The sequence below is a fragment of the Sciurus carolinensis genome, chromosome 13 (assembly GCF_902686445.1).
Source record: "Sciurus carolinensis chromosome 13, mSciCar1.2, whole genome shotgun sequence".
NCBI lineage: Eukaryota > Metazoa > Chordata > Mammalia > Rodentia > Sciuridae > Sciurus > Sciurus carolinensis.
Window position 1 is genome coordinate 21,422,140 of NC_062225.1, and position 15,378 is coordinate 21,437,517.

At 33.9% G+C, this 15,378-nt stretch overlaps 1 protein-coding gene across 2 annotated transcripts in view; it reads right to left on the bottom strand.

Moving 5' to 3' along the window:
• Gfpt1 (glutamine--fructose-6-phosphate transaminase 1) overlaps nt 1-15,378 on the bottom strand; it is a 64,565-nt gene that overhangs the window by 31,942 nt on the left and 17,245 nt on the right. The window contains exons 4-11 of one of the 2 annotated variants that reach the window (XM_047522675.1): nt 13,503-13,628; nt 10,369-10,427; nt 9,243-9,377; nt 7,854-7,915; nt 6,786-6,865; nt 6,528-6,581; nt 2,914-3,019; nt 952-1,115 (exon numbers count right to left, since the gene is read on the bottom strand). In XM_047522675.1, the coding sequence (XP_047378631.1) occupies nt 952-1,115; nt 2,914-3,019; nt 6,528-6,581; nt 6,786-6,865; nt 7,854-7,915; nt 9,243-9,377; nt 10,369-10,427; nt 13,503-13,628 (786 nt within the window). The remainder of the gene's footprint in view (nt 1-951; nt 1,116-2,913; nt 3,020-6,527; nt 6,582-6,785; nt 6,866-7,853; nt 7,916-9,242; nt 9,378-10,368; nt 10,428-13,502; nt 13,629-15,378) is intronic. The other variant, XM_047522677.1, reaches the window with a different exon arrangement.

Consider the following 15,378-nt stretch of genomic DNA (forward strand, 5'->3'; position numbering starts at 1 on the left):
GAAATAAGATAACCTAATTTTTAGTCAGTCTAGGTTCAAATCATGATTTTATCCTTTACTATCTCAACTAGGGAAATTCCTTAATCTGTAAAATAAGAACAGCAGTTACTCTATTGTATAGATTGTGGTACAGATTAATATAGTGAGGAACATGACATATAAGCAGTTATACAATAAATGTTAGCTTTTATTCCTACAACCAATCAGAAAGGAGAATAAAAATAAAAAAATAATAATCACAACAGTTACCAACAGCAAACATTACACAGAATGTACTGTGTCAAGCACTATTCTAAAGGTTTTACGTATATTGCTCTCTCTTTTTTAGATATTTTTAGTTGTAGATGGATGCAATACCTTTATTTTACTTATTTTTATGTGGTGTTGAGAATTGAACTCAGTGCCTCACACGTGCAAGGCAAGCGCTCTACCACTGAGCCACAACCCCAGCCCTGTATTAGCTCTCTTACTCCTCAAAATAACTTTTTTTGTGTGTGTGTGTGTGTGTGTGGTACTGTGGATTGAACCCAAGGCCTTGTGCTTGCAAGGCAAGCACTCTACCAACTGAGCTATTTCCCCAGCCTTCAAAATAACCTTAATGAGGTAGGTTCTATTAAAACCATTTTATATATGAAAAAACTGAAGCATAGGGAGAATACGAAAAGAATGAGAAAGAACATCTTAAATATACGATATCTTAAAAATATCAGGCACTATTAATCAATCTCTTTTTTATAATGTTAGAAATGGCAAACCATAAATTAGTTTGAAAAACTACTGTAAGAACTACAGATAATTTCTTTAAGGAATCATCCCTTTTCCTGGAACTGTCCCTTCATTAAACATACAGAAGATACCACTAGCAATATAGTTAAATTCATTGGCAGGACAAGAGGTAGAATGTCTCCTTTTTTTAAGGACACCAAGCTATAACATGACAAAAACACTCACCCTTCATGATCTGCTGGAGTTCCATCTGGAGGGTTTGCACAGCTCTTGCAGGATGATCTCCTGCAGTACGTTTAATTCGATGGATAGAAAGACGGCCATCCACTACTGCTGCAACATCATCATCTTCTAGAAAGATTACCCGATTGGTGTGTTCAATAACAGCACTAGAAAACATTCAGGGAGATATAAATGTCAATAACCAAGGATAATTATTATAAACAAAACTATCATTTAAGCACAAACTCCAGGGTGGGATATGACTCAGTGATACACCACTTGCCCAGCACATGAAAGGCCCTTGGTTCAATCCCCAGCACTTCAAAATAAATAAATAAATACTTCATCATCTTGCAATACTTCTGTTAACTTTCTAGTTATCCATGCTATCCCTTACAGGGCAATGTTGATGGGGTGGGGAGGATCATTGTGGACAAAAAATAAAGAAACTGCCTAGCAAGCTAACCAAATTAGGTTAGATCAGAAGGCATGGTTATTTCATCTTCTGTCTATCCATTAACAAATTTTACAATTTTAACTCCTAAACATTTCTCAAAACTTCCTTCCAAGTCCATTGCAACAAACAAGTACTAGCTGCCATGGCTAGTACTTACTACTGCAGCATCCTGACTAGTTCATCCACATTCTCTTATCTCCCTCTACAAAGTCTCCTTTTCTGCCATAATTGATATCAAAAGGCAACTCTGATGAGGATGTTTCCCTCCCCCAACAAACCACTTCATGGCTTCCCTTTGGCTCTTAGGAAAACATCAAAATGCCTTACCATGACCCCTACACCTCCTTCTCCAATCTCTTCTCCCACCAAGATTACTCTTATGCTCTATTCCAACCACACTCACATCCTTCCTGAACTCTCATAGGATGAGCCACCTGTAGTGAATGAACATTCTTTTCTTCACCTAATTAATTCCAAATCTCCCCTTAGCTCTCCATTCAGGCTTCATTTACTGGCAATTTGAGTAATTCCATCTTACCCCCATTACTATAGTATTTTACTTATAAATGAATCTGAACATTGCAATATTCTTTCAAAATAATTTAGTTTAATACTGCTCCTTTACAGAAGTAATTATGCTCCAAGTTCATTCCAAATGAAAAAAAAAAAAAAATAAGAAAATGAATGTCCAAATTAAGACTAGAACTACAGAATGGGGAAACACTGAGGAATGATACTGGCCAAATTCTACTACTACACTGTTAAATATGTAACAATAAATCCCACCATTATGTACAACTATAATGCACCAATAAAAAATACAGAAAGAAAATCTAAAATAAAATGGTTCAACAATTACACTGTTACTTGGGATAATAACTAAGCTAATTCACTTCTCCAATCTAAAATCTCTTCTTCCTACAAAATCTGATTAAGAAATAAATAAATAAATAAATAAATAAATAAGTGCTCTAAAGTAATACACTGGAAGAAGTCTCAAAAAATATATGAAGAGGCTGGAGTTGTGGCTCAGAGGTAGAGCACTTGCCTAGCATATGTGAGGCATTGGTTTGATTCTCAGTACCACATATAAATAAATGAATAAATGAATAAAAGTCCATCAACATCTAAAAAAAATTTTTTTTTAAATATGAAGACATACATGCTTTGAAGTGAGATAAAAAGTCACCTCTACTTTAATTAAGCAAATTTTAGGGATGAAGCAGAGGGTATAGCTCATCGGTAAAGTGCTTGCCAGGGGACAGAGATGCAGTTCAATGATAGAGCACTTGCTTAGCATGAGCAAAGCCCTGCATTCACTTCCCAGTATCACAAAAAAATGAAGTGCTTGCCTAGCATGCATGAGGCCCTGGGTTCTACACCTAGCACTGTGAAAATAAAAAAGTTCTCTTATACAGCATGACTAGATTTCTACAAAATGACTTATGGTTTCCTATATAAAAAAAATTTTAATAAAAATTCTCTGTGAATCAACTAAGGAAGCTCACCTTGCATCAGAAGCAAAGTAATATTCTACTGCTTTTTCTTCAACAGGAAAAAGGCAAGTCGTGCTGTCCACACGAGAGAGATTGCAGCCTCCTTTCTTGTCTTTGCCTGGAGCACACAGTTAATATGAATTGACAAATATGTAGAAAATCATGCCTGATATAGAAATATAATTTTTTACAAAATCAACAACAATAACACCAACAATTAAAAAAAAATAGCAACACAAAATTATTTCAGCAACTTTTAAATGCCAGGTAGATACCTTATTTCCATGCAATAAGCAATAAGAACAGACCAAAAGTGTAGAGTGAAATAGCAACTATAAAAGTATAAAAGAATGCATGGCAAATAACAGTACATTATAAAATTTTTAGTGTAATATTTATTTTCAAGTCCAATAATTCATTAGCTTTTTTAAAAATCAAAAATATACACAGGGGCTGGGGAGATAGCTCAGTCGGTAAAGTGCTTGCCTTGTAAGCACAAGGCCCTGGGTTCGATCCCCAGCACCCAAAAAAAAAAAAAAAAATATATACACAGACTAATCTTAATTTTTTTCTCACACCAAACCTGATGGACTTAATACATGTAAGTTTGTGTACCTATATTTATCACAAAAACTCCATTGAAAATATCAAAACTATACAATAAAAATAAAATTAGTGGCAAATTAATCTTCATTATCTCATAACGAACTTCTCTAAACTTCAACAGCAAGGCAGCTAACAAATCATGTGTAGTCTACGCTAGTTCTGGTTTTAAAACAAAACAAAGATACATATCTCTCTAATTATGGTACACCCTACAGAGCACCTACTGTCAGACACCAGAAGTAATACAGACCAGGAATGTCTCCTGTCTTAAAATTATGTTTTCTTATACTTCTTTTAAGTCAGGGTAGAGTATGGTCCCTTTGTAATGTTGGCACCTTTTTTAATTCTAGCACTTCAAAATTCTGGCATCTCCATGTAATTTGTCAACTCAGTGATATATAAGATTTTTTTTTCTTTTTTGCTTATTTCCATCTAAAGTGAACATGAGGAAGTATGATAAAGCTTGACAAATTAACCTAATGTAAAAAAAAATCTACTATATAATTATACTCAAGACATTAAAAAAACAACAAAAACAAAAAAAAGCTCCTTTCTCCAAGGCCAGGACATAGTAGACCTTATAACCTATCCACACAATATCCAGAGAAAACTACACATATACTTGTAAAAATCCATCTATTCTATAAAATGCACATATAAAGATTTGGAAATAATAATTCTTAGAAACATATATCCAAAGTTCTCCACCATCTGTGATTATTTATAGTGTATTTTAGGCATGAAAATGAAATAGTTCCTCTCACTGGAATTCAGAATAGAAGATATCAAACCTTAAGATGTAAGCATAATATAATGTCTTAAAAAAGACAACACTATAGAAAGGTAACATATCAGTGCCATGAATTTCAAAGGTACAGCTTGAGGGACTGTCTAGGGAAGAGAACTGTTTTACATCTTGATTGTGGTGGTGGTTAAACAACTGTTTGTTTTGACAAAACACTTGAAACTGTGCATCAAAAAGTGAATATTATTGTATCTAAAAAAAAAAGTGAAAGAATTACAGGTGTAACTCAATAGCAGAGTGTGTGCCTAGCATGCAGTGAAGTGCCTCTCAGTTCAATACCCAAAACAAAAAAAAAGCAAAACAAACACCATATTCCAGCACTTATATTTAAAAATAAATGTAACTAGCTTTGTACATAAAATGTCATAATAGGGTTGAGTTTCACTCCAAATATTGATAATGTACAAAAGCACATTTAATCAAAATATTAAAAAAGAATTTGAGATATACACTGCCTATTTATATAACACCTATTCAGCTTTTATACTCTCTAAAATGTTTCCCATGTATTGGTTATCTCATTTGGTTGAAATGGAATGCAATTATCATCCCTGTCCTACAGAGAGAAAGGAGTCTTTATTTTTATTTGGTCAGTGATCACACTGGGAAAAAATGGTGAAAGTCTAAAAGGCAACCCAGAGTTCTCTCCTTACACAACCCCTTCAATATGAGGCTATTCACTGAGCCATACACTATCTATCTACAGATAGTGAAATAGTTACTCAAATACTATCTATTATAAATTTTTTTTCCAATTTCTTGAGACTTTAGCCAATATTTTTCCATTATTTTTAAAAATAGCCCAAGACAACTTATAAGATAATATATAGAGATAATATATATGCAGGCAAAATTATTTGGATCCATCTGGAACTCTGGATCCAAATTCTGTACTCTTGTTGATGGATATTTTTCTCCTGGAAAGACCAGGGAGTGGAGCCTGGCGTGGTAAGTGCACATGTGTAATCTCAGCGACTTGGGAGGCTGAGGCAGGAGGGTCACAAGTTCAAAGTCAGCCTCAGCAACTTAGTGAGGCCCTAAGCAACTCAGTGAGACTCTGTCTCTAAATAAAATATAAAAAAAGGCTGGGGATGTGGTGTAGGGGTTAAGTACCCCTGGGTTCAATCCCCAGTACCAAAAAACAAACAAAAAAAAAAAAAAGAAAGAAAGAAAGAAAGAAAAAAAGACAAGGGAGTGGAAATGGGATGGGGGAATGACAGGGAAAAAAAAGAACTTGTAACATCTCAGGATTGGAGGTCATTTAAGAAAGTAACTTTTCTACTCTAGATAAGAGTGAAAGTAGACAGACACCATCAAAGGCAAAAAGGTTTAAAGTTCTTTGCAAAATGTTTTCCAAGAATTATATATTAATAAGTTTCAATTTCCTGAAACTACCACTTTCTTTTACATAAAAAGCTTTTAGTAATAATAGAGCACAGTGTAGTTGTCACTTTTCTATGTAACTGTATCAATAAAATGATCCAGAGTTCATACAGGTAAAAGTCATATTAAAAAAAATAAACCTCAGTGGGTATGGTGACACACACCTATAATCTCAGAAACTCAAGAGGTTGAAGTCTGAAACAAGCCTGGGCAACTAAGCAAGACCCTGTTCTCAAACTTAACAGAAACAAAGGGGCTGGGGATGCAGCTCAGTGACAGAGTGCCCCTGGATTACATCCCCAGTACCAAAATTAAAATCAAATACACCACAAACATGAAATAAATAAGAACAATAACTTAAAATTTAAACAAAGTCAATCAAAATATCAAATGACATTATTTTTAGATGATAAAATGTCATGCATAAAATGAAGACAACTTAAATGTATTTCGGTTAAAAGCTAGGCTAAATTATTCAAATAACTACTAATTAGTTTCAATTTATATTAACCTAGTACACAGTGCTTTTTCTTCCCTAATCTAAGCAAGTATCCTATATGATTTTAAAACAGAAAAAAATACAATTTCAGCTGTTTCCTCAAACCTCAGAGATTTTAATAAAACAAATTATTAAAAGCAGTTTTCTAAATGCCAAAAGCAAACAGACAAAATATATTCTGCAAATTAGAAAAAAAAATGTCAAAATGGTTCCCCACAAAATAAGCACATTTTTAGAGGCCCAGCACATTCATTCACTCCAAGAACAGAATTAGTAAAGAATGAACAAAAGAGGATAAGACTCCTCCCCATCCATGCAGAGTGCATTTCCCACCTCTTTCTCCCTGTGATCCCCACCGTGTGAATTTTGATCCAATCTGAGTCCTAGCTAAGGATATACAACAGAAAAAATAATTCTACTTGTCAGAGAACTCACAAAAACAAATCTTTTTCACATCTAGACAGAAATATATATTTATATATGGGTTTGAGCAAAAGGGCGTTTATTCCAACTTGAGGGAAAAAATTATTTATATCTACTACACTTAATTTATACATTTTCCCCATTGGCATGATGTAAGAGTAGTTTTACCTGTCCTATAAAGAATTGGAATGTGATCAGTAGAAAGCTTATGTTCACTCCGCACACCAATCAGCAGGGGGCTACCTCGTCTGCAAATCAAGTTAAGACAAGTCAAGTCACCGTTTTTACAAATAATGTACTAACAATACAAACTTCAAAGTTAATGAATCAATACTCTTCAAATAATGTTTTAATTCTCCCTCCAAACTCAATTCCAGACATAATAAATGAAATGGGTTTGCAAACTAAGACCCACAGGCCAAGCTTATTTATTTTTAAAAATAAGGATTTTTTTTACTGTTATTTTTAATTGACACATTAAAATTGTATTAATAAAGGATTATTGGAACTCAGTCATACCCATTCTTTTATATACAATGTATGGCTGCTCTCACACTAGTACAGCAACACTGAAGCTACAAGAGACATGACACAGAAAGCTTAAAGCATTTACTCTATAGCCCAATCCGAAAAAGGTTGCCAATTCCTGTTATATAACACTATACTTGAAATTTTTCCTTTTAATGTTAAATGGAACTTTGCTTTTGCTTCTACACAGAACACCAATATATGAATGTTCTGCACCTTCTCTTTAGCCATCCTGCCTTCAGATTAAAGAACAAATACTCTTTCACCCACCCAACTCCCCCCCCACCAAATCTTAAGGCTCCTCACTGTTCTAAGGGCTTCATGATTGGTTTTAAATATCCTAGCATAATTATCTAGGAATCTATCTGGAACATATATTTCTAAAAAATATAAAGAAAGCTAATGTTTTGGGCCTGAAATTAGAGAATATTAAATATTCAAATTCAAAAAGTAAACACAGAAACACAGCCTACCCAAAAGACAAAAGGCCAATCATAAATGCCAAAATGCATTTACTTTATTAAGGGATTCTGTTACATCATAGAGTGATGTAACAAAAAACAAGGAGGAATACATGAAAACAAACCCATGAATACCTCCAGGGAAGGGAAGAGCCTTTATAGTAAAGGGTCATTTACAGGCTTCAAAGAACAACCCTGTTCCTCAAATGTTTACATATAATTATGTCATTATTAAATTTATATGTACCTTGTGCCCACTGCTTGCCCAGGAAAATGAACACTTTTAAATACAAGTGCAAAGGCACCTTCCTATGGATAGAAAAAACTACATTAACAATACTTATTATAATCAATTACCAAATGTGAAATGCTTAAAACATTCTGGCTTCTTTTGTTCTCACAAGTGCTATTTTACACTAGTTTCTAAAGAAGTCTAAATTTCAGGTCAACAATCCTGAGCTTTGGTATATACAAGAACAGCTTTTTAAAATAAGCTCACTTTCAAAATATGCTTAATAGATAATGGCTCCAAAAACAGACCATTTGAAAAGTCACCTCTGTACATGCATCAGCATTTCTCAACAGATCTGTCTTATCTCCCATACTATAAATTAATGGGGGAAGGAGAGAATTAGAAAAGATTTCAAGCTCAATATCCAAAACCCATTCTCTGCTCTAGTACACCACTGTTAACTTCCATAATTTTTGCCCTTGATATTAGAGATATAAGTACATACATTCATGATTATTAACACACACAACACTGTACCCCATCAACCCAACCTCCTCAGAGACAGGGCCTAAAGAATGGATAAAGGAAGAGTCTAAGGTAGATCAAAAAATCACTATAGAACACACAGTAAAAAGAAGAAAAGGCTGAGAAGACACACTACTCTGCCTTGTGTAAAGGAAAGGAGCAGACCTCCAAATTCTCCATCATCCTAACTCCTTCTACTACAAACTTCATAAGTTTTGTGTGGCAGTGGGAGGGAAGGGTTGGATCATATTAGGGAAGGAAAGAGTTTTTAAGTGGGAAAGCCAGAGTTATGAGTGTAGGCATCACTATGGACATGGTCTTCTGTGGATCTTGGACATCTTTAATCTTTACTTAGGGCAGTTGATTCAAAAGAATAGTGCTTTTCTCTTAGGCTGCAAAATACTCTCATATAGAGGTACAGAACGAAGGACAAGTCCCCAAAAGAAAAAAAAGAATTCATAATGCCGGCTCAGAAACATGCAGACATTATTCCAGAATAAGGCTGTATTTCACTGAAGGTACTTGTGCTAAAATTATTGGATGGAAGCAAAAGAGTGATGAATTCTCTATCATGTGTGCTGTGTACATGTATGTGGGTCATGTATGTAAGTCTGCATGTATGTGTTATTTTTAGACAAACTTACTCTTCAACCTCAGTTCACTAAACTACAGTAAAACAGGTAGAATTTTGAGTTGGGGGAGGCAGTTAAAAAAATAAGTCAAACAACAATCTCAAAATGATTTAAGTTGAATTGTTTTGCATATAGAAAATAAAAGTCAAAATTACTCAATAAATCAACATAGTTCCTGTTTATAAGACTTAAATAGTTTCTCATGATTAATGTTAGGATAACTAGATTTAAAAGTGTGGTTTAATACCAATTGTTGGATAACTCTCTCCACCAAGGTAGTAAAACTGATATCTTGACTTTCCCAGTTGTCATACATGTATTTAACAAGCTTGGCAATTGCCTCTGTATCTGTTTCAGATTCAAAGTCATAGCCTTTGCTTTCCTATAGGCAGGGGGAAAAAAAACACACACACACACACATTTAAGAAAATATCATGAAAGTCAAATCCTTTCCACAGAATTTTTCCCTCAAAAACCTAATTTTTAATATTTTTAACATCATATTCCATTGCACAAAATAAAGATCACCACTGATTACAGTGAGTCTGAAATAACATAGTATTCTATATAACTGAACATATACTTAATTTATATAAATATATGCCACAGGTGAATCAAATAAATTTTAAGTAATTAAAATATATTGAAAAACATAATATTTAAAACACTAATTTCATAATGAATATACCAATTCTTTCTTTGATGATGGTATAAATAAAATAAAATAGCCATAAGTTATATGTGGCTATTTAAATTTAAATTTAACTAAAATTTAACATTCAGTTTCTAAGTCACACCAGGTCAACAGTCCTATGAGGATGGGGCTACTGTAATAGAACAGACAGAAAATGTTTCCATCACCACAGAAAGCTCAATTGGATAGGACTGAGAAGGTCATCGGTATGACCATTACAATAGAGAATATGGCTAGTTAGGACGAAGATCTTTCATTTACTCTGTATTGGCTCTTTTTATATATCCTAGAAATTTTTTTTAAAAATGTCAAACAGGGTCTTTCATAGTACCAAACATGTCCCCAAAAACCTCCTTTAAAAATTTCTTTTTTTAATTTTTCCAGTGCCAGGGATCAAACCCAGGACCTCATGAATACTAAGCAAACACTCTACCACTGAGCTATACCCCCAACCCTCAAAACTATAATTTTATTTGAGTTTTGGTCACTTACAATAAAGTCAAATAATTATTTCCTTTCCATGTAGGAAAATAATTGTTCCAGTCCAATAAACCACCATACCCTTGAAATTGTCTTAGAATTATCTGATCACATGAAGATGGTGTTGCACATCCTAAGAAAAAAATCTCACTGATCTAAGTAAAGATATTCTGGGGTCTTCTGAGGTCACTTTACTTACCAAAAACTTTTTCAAGTCCTTATAGTTGGTGATGATTCCATTATGAATAACAATAAATTCTAAAAGGGATAAAAGCATTGATGATAAAAAAATTCAAAGTTTGATAAATGCTATCATGAATTATTATTGTGAACAGATTTTTCTCAAGTAAACAGATTGTACTTCTCAATGTAATCAAGTATCATCTATTTCTCATTATTAGATTATCATCAGGTAGATCAGCACCATTATGTGGCTTAGGAGGAGCACATAGTTGTAGGGAAGTGCATACAGCAAGGAAACAACAATAAACTGGAAGTCTAGAGTCATTAATTTCAGTTGTGGCTAAATTACTATCCCAATGCTACCAGGTGAAAGGAGAAAATTTACTGTACCTGTTTCCTCATTTGCAAACTGAGAAGGCTAAACTAATTAACTCTTATTCTCATTTCTCAATTTTCTTTCCTCAATATAAGTTTAAAGAAAAGCCCTTTTAAACTAAAAGTTAAAGATCTAAATTTAAGGAACTTACCAAGAATAACCAGATAGGTATTCAGTTCTATAGTTACATTTACTTGTCTGAGGTCCAGATAAATCCTGGAGTGTCACATAAAAATTATTAAAATATCATTCCAAGGGCAACTAAATATGATTTGGGAATTATTTTAATCTATTCTTATTAAATAACTGAGACAAATATCAGAATAAATAATCAAGAGTTGATAACAAGGGCTGGGGAGATAGCTTAATCGGTAGAGTGCTTGCCTTGCAAGCATAAGGCCCTGGGTTCGATCCCCAGCACCGCAAAAAAAAAAAAGAGTTGATAACATTACCTGTAGCCACTGGCAGAGTACATAAAAACTACTAATATAAATTTATTAAAGTTCACATGTCAGGAGAAAAATTACTACTAAATCCAATTTTTTTTTCTTTTTGAGATGGGGGCCTCACTATGTTTTTGAGGTTTGTCTCAAACTGTTGGGGTAAAGTGATTCTTCTGACTTAGTCTCCCTAAATCAGCCGGGACTACTAGGCACACCACTGGTTTCTGGCTGAATCTAATTTTACATTACATTATCCAAATTTTTTAATATACCTAAAGATTTGGCATCTGGGTTTGAGAGTAAATGAACCTTAATTACAATGCATTATAAACTAAAAAATATTTTTATCATTAGACTTTTAATAGATGATATCAACTATAAAAATAAATAAGAAAAAAAATGCTAGAACACAGAATCATAAGTAATTAACAAAAAGTCTTAATTTAAAGCCAAAATCTCAAAACGCAATTTAGATACAAGTGTTTAGAAATCTTTTATGAAGGTCTTCTCAGTCTTAAAAGCCTGAGTGGTTGCTAACATTAGAATTCATCAATATTACTGAGGCACAAAAAACCTAAATAGGCAGCTTCTTAATTAAATTATAAAATCAAAAGGGACACACACACAGAGACACATATTCAACTGTGTGCATTTGCTTATTACATTTAAAAGTAGAACAGACTTTAAAAAAAAATTGTTGAAAGGACTGGGGTACCGCTCAGTAGTATACCCTTGGTAAACATGCATGAGGCCCTAGATTTTATTCTAATCACCACCAAAAAATAAAAAAAAAAAAAAAGTTACAAGATAAACTTCTTTTTTGGTGCCTGGGATTGAACCCTAAACATGTATTCACTCTATCTCAGAAGAACAATCCCCCAGTCCCTAGACTTCTTTTAATATGCTTTGTTTTACAGCTGTGGCTTCAAAACATTAAATAATTTTAATAAAATTGATTTTTTTCAGCACTGGGGAAATAAAAATAAACCCAGGATCTTGCATATGCTAGGTAAGTGCTCCACTACTAAGTTATGTCTGCAGCCCTCTGTATTTTATTATAAGTGAGTCTTGCTGAATTGCCCAGATAGGCCTCAAACTTCTGATCCTCCTACCTCAGACTCCTGAGTAGCTGGGATTACAGGCATGCAACACTGCACCCAACTAAGAAAATTAAATATATTAAATTAAATATATTAACATAATGCTATAATTAACTGGTAGCACAACAATATAAAGACACTGTTCCAAGTGTCTCTAAAAACACAAATTTGATTATACATCCCTAAGGACAAAAACAACCAAAAAAGTCTGTTAAAGAGTTTTCAGTAAACATACTATTATGTTAATATTGGTATTATTATTGTTATTACGAACATCAGGGGATAAATCAAATACAGATATTACAGGTGTCGAGAGTGGTTAAGCATGCCTGAAAGGAAAAACAGGTATCAGATCAAGGAGGTTCAGTAAGAACCTTACACTCCTGGACCTGAATTGGAAATTTAAAATCACGTTGCTTCATCTTTAAATTCATACAGATTAATTATGGCAATGACCAACACTGACTGTAACAACACAAAAAGAAAAAACATTGAAACGTTTTGTACCTCCAGAGGAAATCAAACACCACACCAATTTATATAAAATATACAGGCACCATGGACACCATCACTGTAAGCCCAGCAACATGGGAGGAGGAATACAAGTCCAAGGGCAGCCTCAGCAACTTAGCAAGGATCTAATCAACTTAGTAAACTATATCTCAAAAAAAAAAAAATTAAAAGGGATGGGGATGTAAGTCAGTGGTAAAGTACCCCTGGGTTCAATCCCCCACACCAAAAACAAATACACACACACACACACACACACACAGAACAGGGCCAGTGGCACAATCCTGTAATTCCAGTTACCCACGAACTGAGGCAAGAGGATCACAAGTCCAAGGCCAGCCTGGGAAACTTAGTGAGACCCTGTCTCAAAACAAAATAAAAAGGGCTGAGATGCAGCTCAGTGGTAGAGCACCTGCCTAGCATGTGTGAAGCCCTGGGTTTAGTCCCCAGTACCTCAAAAAAAAAAATATTGAAGAGTCATCAATCTACAATATGATTATCTACTCGCTTTCAAATTAGATAAACTTAATTGCTCATGTTCTGCATGAATTTTAAAGTTGGGAAATATATACATCAGGTTCTATATGCTCTCTATTTCTGAATATATTTGAAATTCTCCAAATTAAGAAAAATTAAGATAACAAAAACAAATGAGCCTTCATTCTTCCTACCATCATCAGCCCTCTACAATCATCCCAAAGCATCAAGAATCTGTTCATACCATTATTTTTATCAGAGCGCTGGGGGTGGCTATTCACAGGATTGGGTTCTCCATGTGTTGCCCAACGGGTATGAGCTATTCCAAGGTGTACATCAAATTCTATGTCCAAATCCATGTCTTGTTGTTCTGAAAAAAATGGAATGAAAAATTCCAGTATTAAATAATGCTATAAAAAACTATTCATGTTAAAAACACTGGAGAAACTAGGTATAAGAGGAGCATATCTAAACATTAAAAAGGTTGTATATGACAAACCTAAAGCCAACATCATACTGAATAGAGAAAACAAAGTTTTTCCTCTAGAATCATGAATAAGACAACAATGTCCACTCCCACTACACATATTCAATATAGTTCTTGAAACTCTAGCCAAAGTAATCAGGAAAGAGAAGGAAATTAAAGGGATACAAATTTAAAAAGAAGAAGTCAAACCATCATTGTCTGCTGACAACATGATCCTATATCTAGAAGACCCAAAAAAAATTCCACCAGAAGACTTCTAGAGCTGATAAGTTAATTCAGCAAGGTAGAAGGATACAAGATAAACATTCATAAGTCAATAATATTTGTATATTCCAACAGCAATTCAGCTGAAAAAGAAATCAGGAAAACCATCCCTTTCACAGTGAAAAAAATAAATAAGAGCTGGGAATCAACCTAACCAAGGAAATGAAAGACCTCTACAATGAAAACACTGAAAAAAGAAATCAAAGAAAACTTCAGAAAATGGGAAGACTTCCCATGTTCTTGGACAGGCAGAATTAATACTGTCAAAATGGCCATGCTACCCAAAGTAATATACAGATTCAATGCAATACCCACCAAAATACCAATGACATTCTTCACAGAACTAGAAAACAGTCCTTAAATTCATTTGGAAGGATAAGAAACCCACAATAGCCCAAAGCAATTCTGAACAAAAAAAGTAGGAAGCATCACAAGACTGAATCTCAAATCATACTACAGAGATATAGTAGCAAAAACAGCATGGTATTGGCATCAAAATAGACATGAAGATCAATGGAATGGAATGGAATGGAATAGAAGACACAGACAAATCCGCTTATAGCTATCTCATACCTGACAAAGGTGCTAAAAAAATACACTGGAGAGAAAACAGTCTTTTTGTTTTATATGACAGTAGAGTATATTTTGAAACATTATATATACATAGAATAAGTATAACTTGTTCCAATTAGGAAGACTTGGATACTGTGAATTGAGCTGCTGTAAACATTGAAGTGGCTACATCACTGTAGTATCCTGATTTTAAGTCCTTTGGGTATAAATCGAGGAGTGGGATAATAGGGTCTAATGGTGATTGCATTCCAAGTTTTCTAAGGAATCTCCATACTGCTTTCCAGAACAGTTTCACCAATTTTCAGTTCCACCGACAATGTATAAGTGAACCTTTTCCCCCACATGGTCACCAACATTTTTAGTTTATATTTTTGATAATTACCATTCTGACAGGGGTGGGATGGAATCTCAGAGTAGTTTTGATTTGCATTTCTCTTTTTAAAAATGGTACTGGGAAAACTTGATATCCGTATATAGAAGAATGAAATTAGCTTCCTCTCTCTCACCTTGCACAAAAGTCAAATCAAAATGTACCAAAGCCTCAAGAATTAGACCAGAAATCTTGAAACTGCTAGAAGAAAACATAGGGTCAACACTTTATCATATACTTGTGGGCACTGACTTTCTCAACAAGACCCCTAAAGCTCAAGAAATAAAACCAAGAATCAACAAGTGGAATGGCCATCAAATTAAAAAATATCTTTACAACAAAGGAAGTGATTAAGTACATAGAGAACCTACAGAACACACAAAAAAATCTTTGCTAGCTACTCCTCTGACAGGCAATTAATATCCA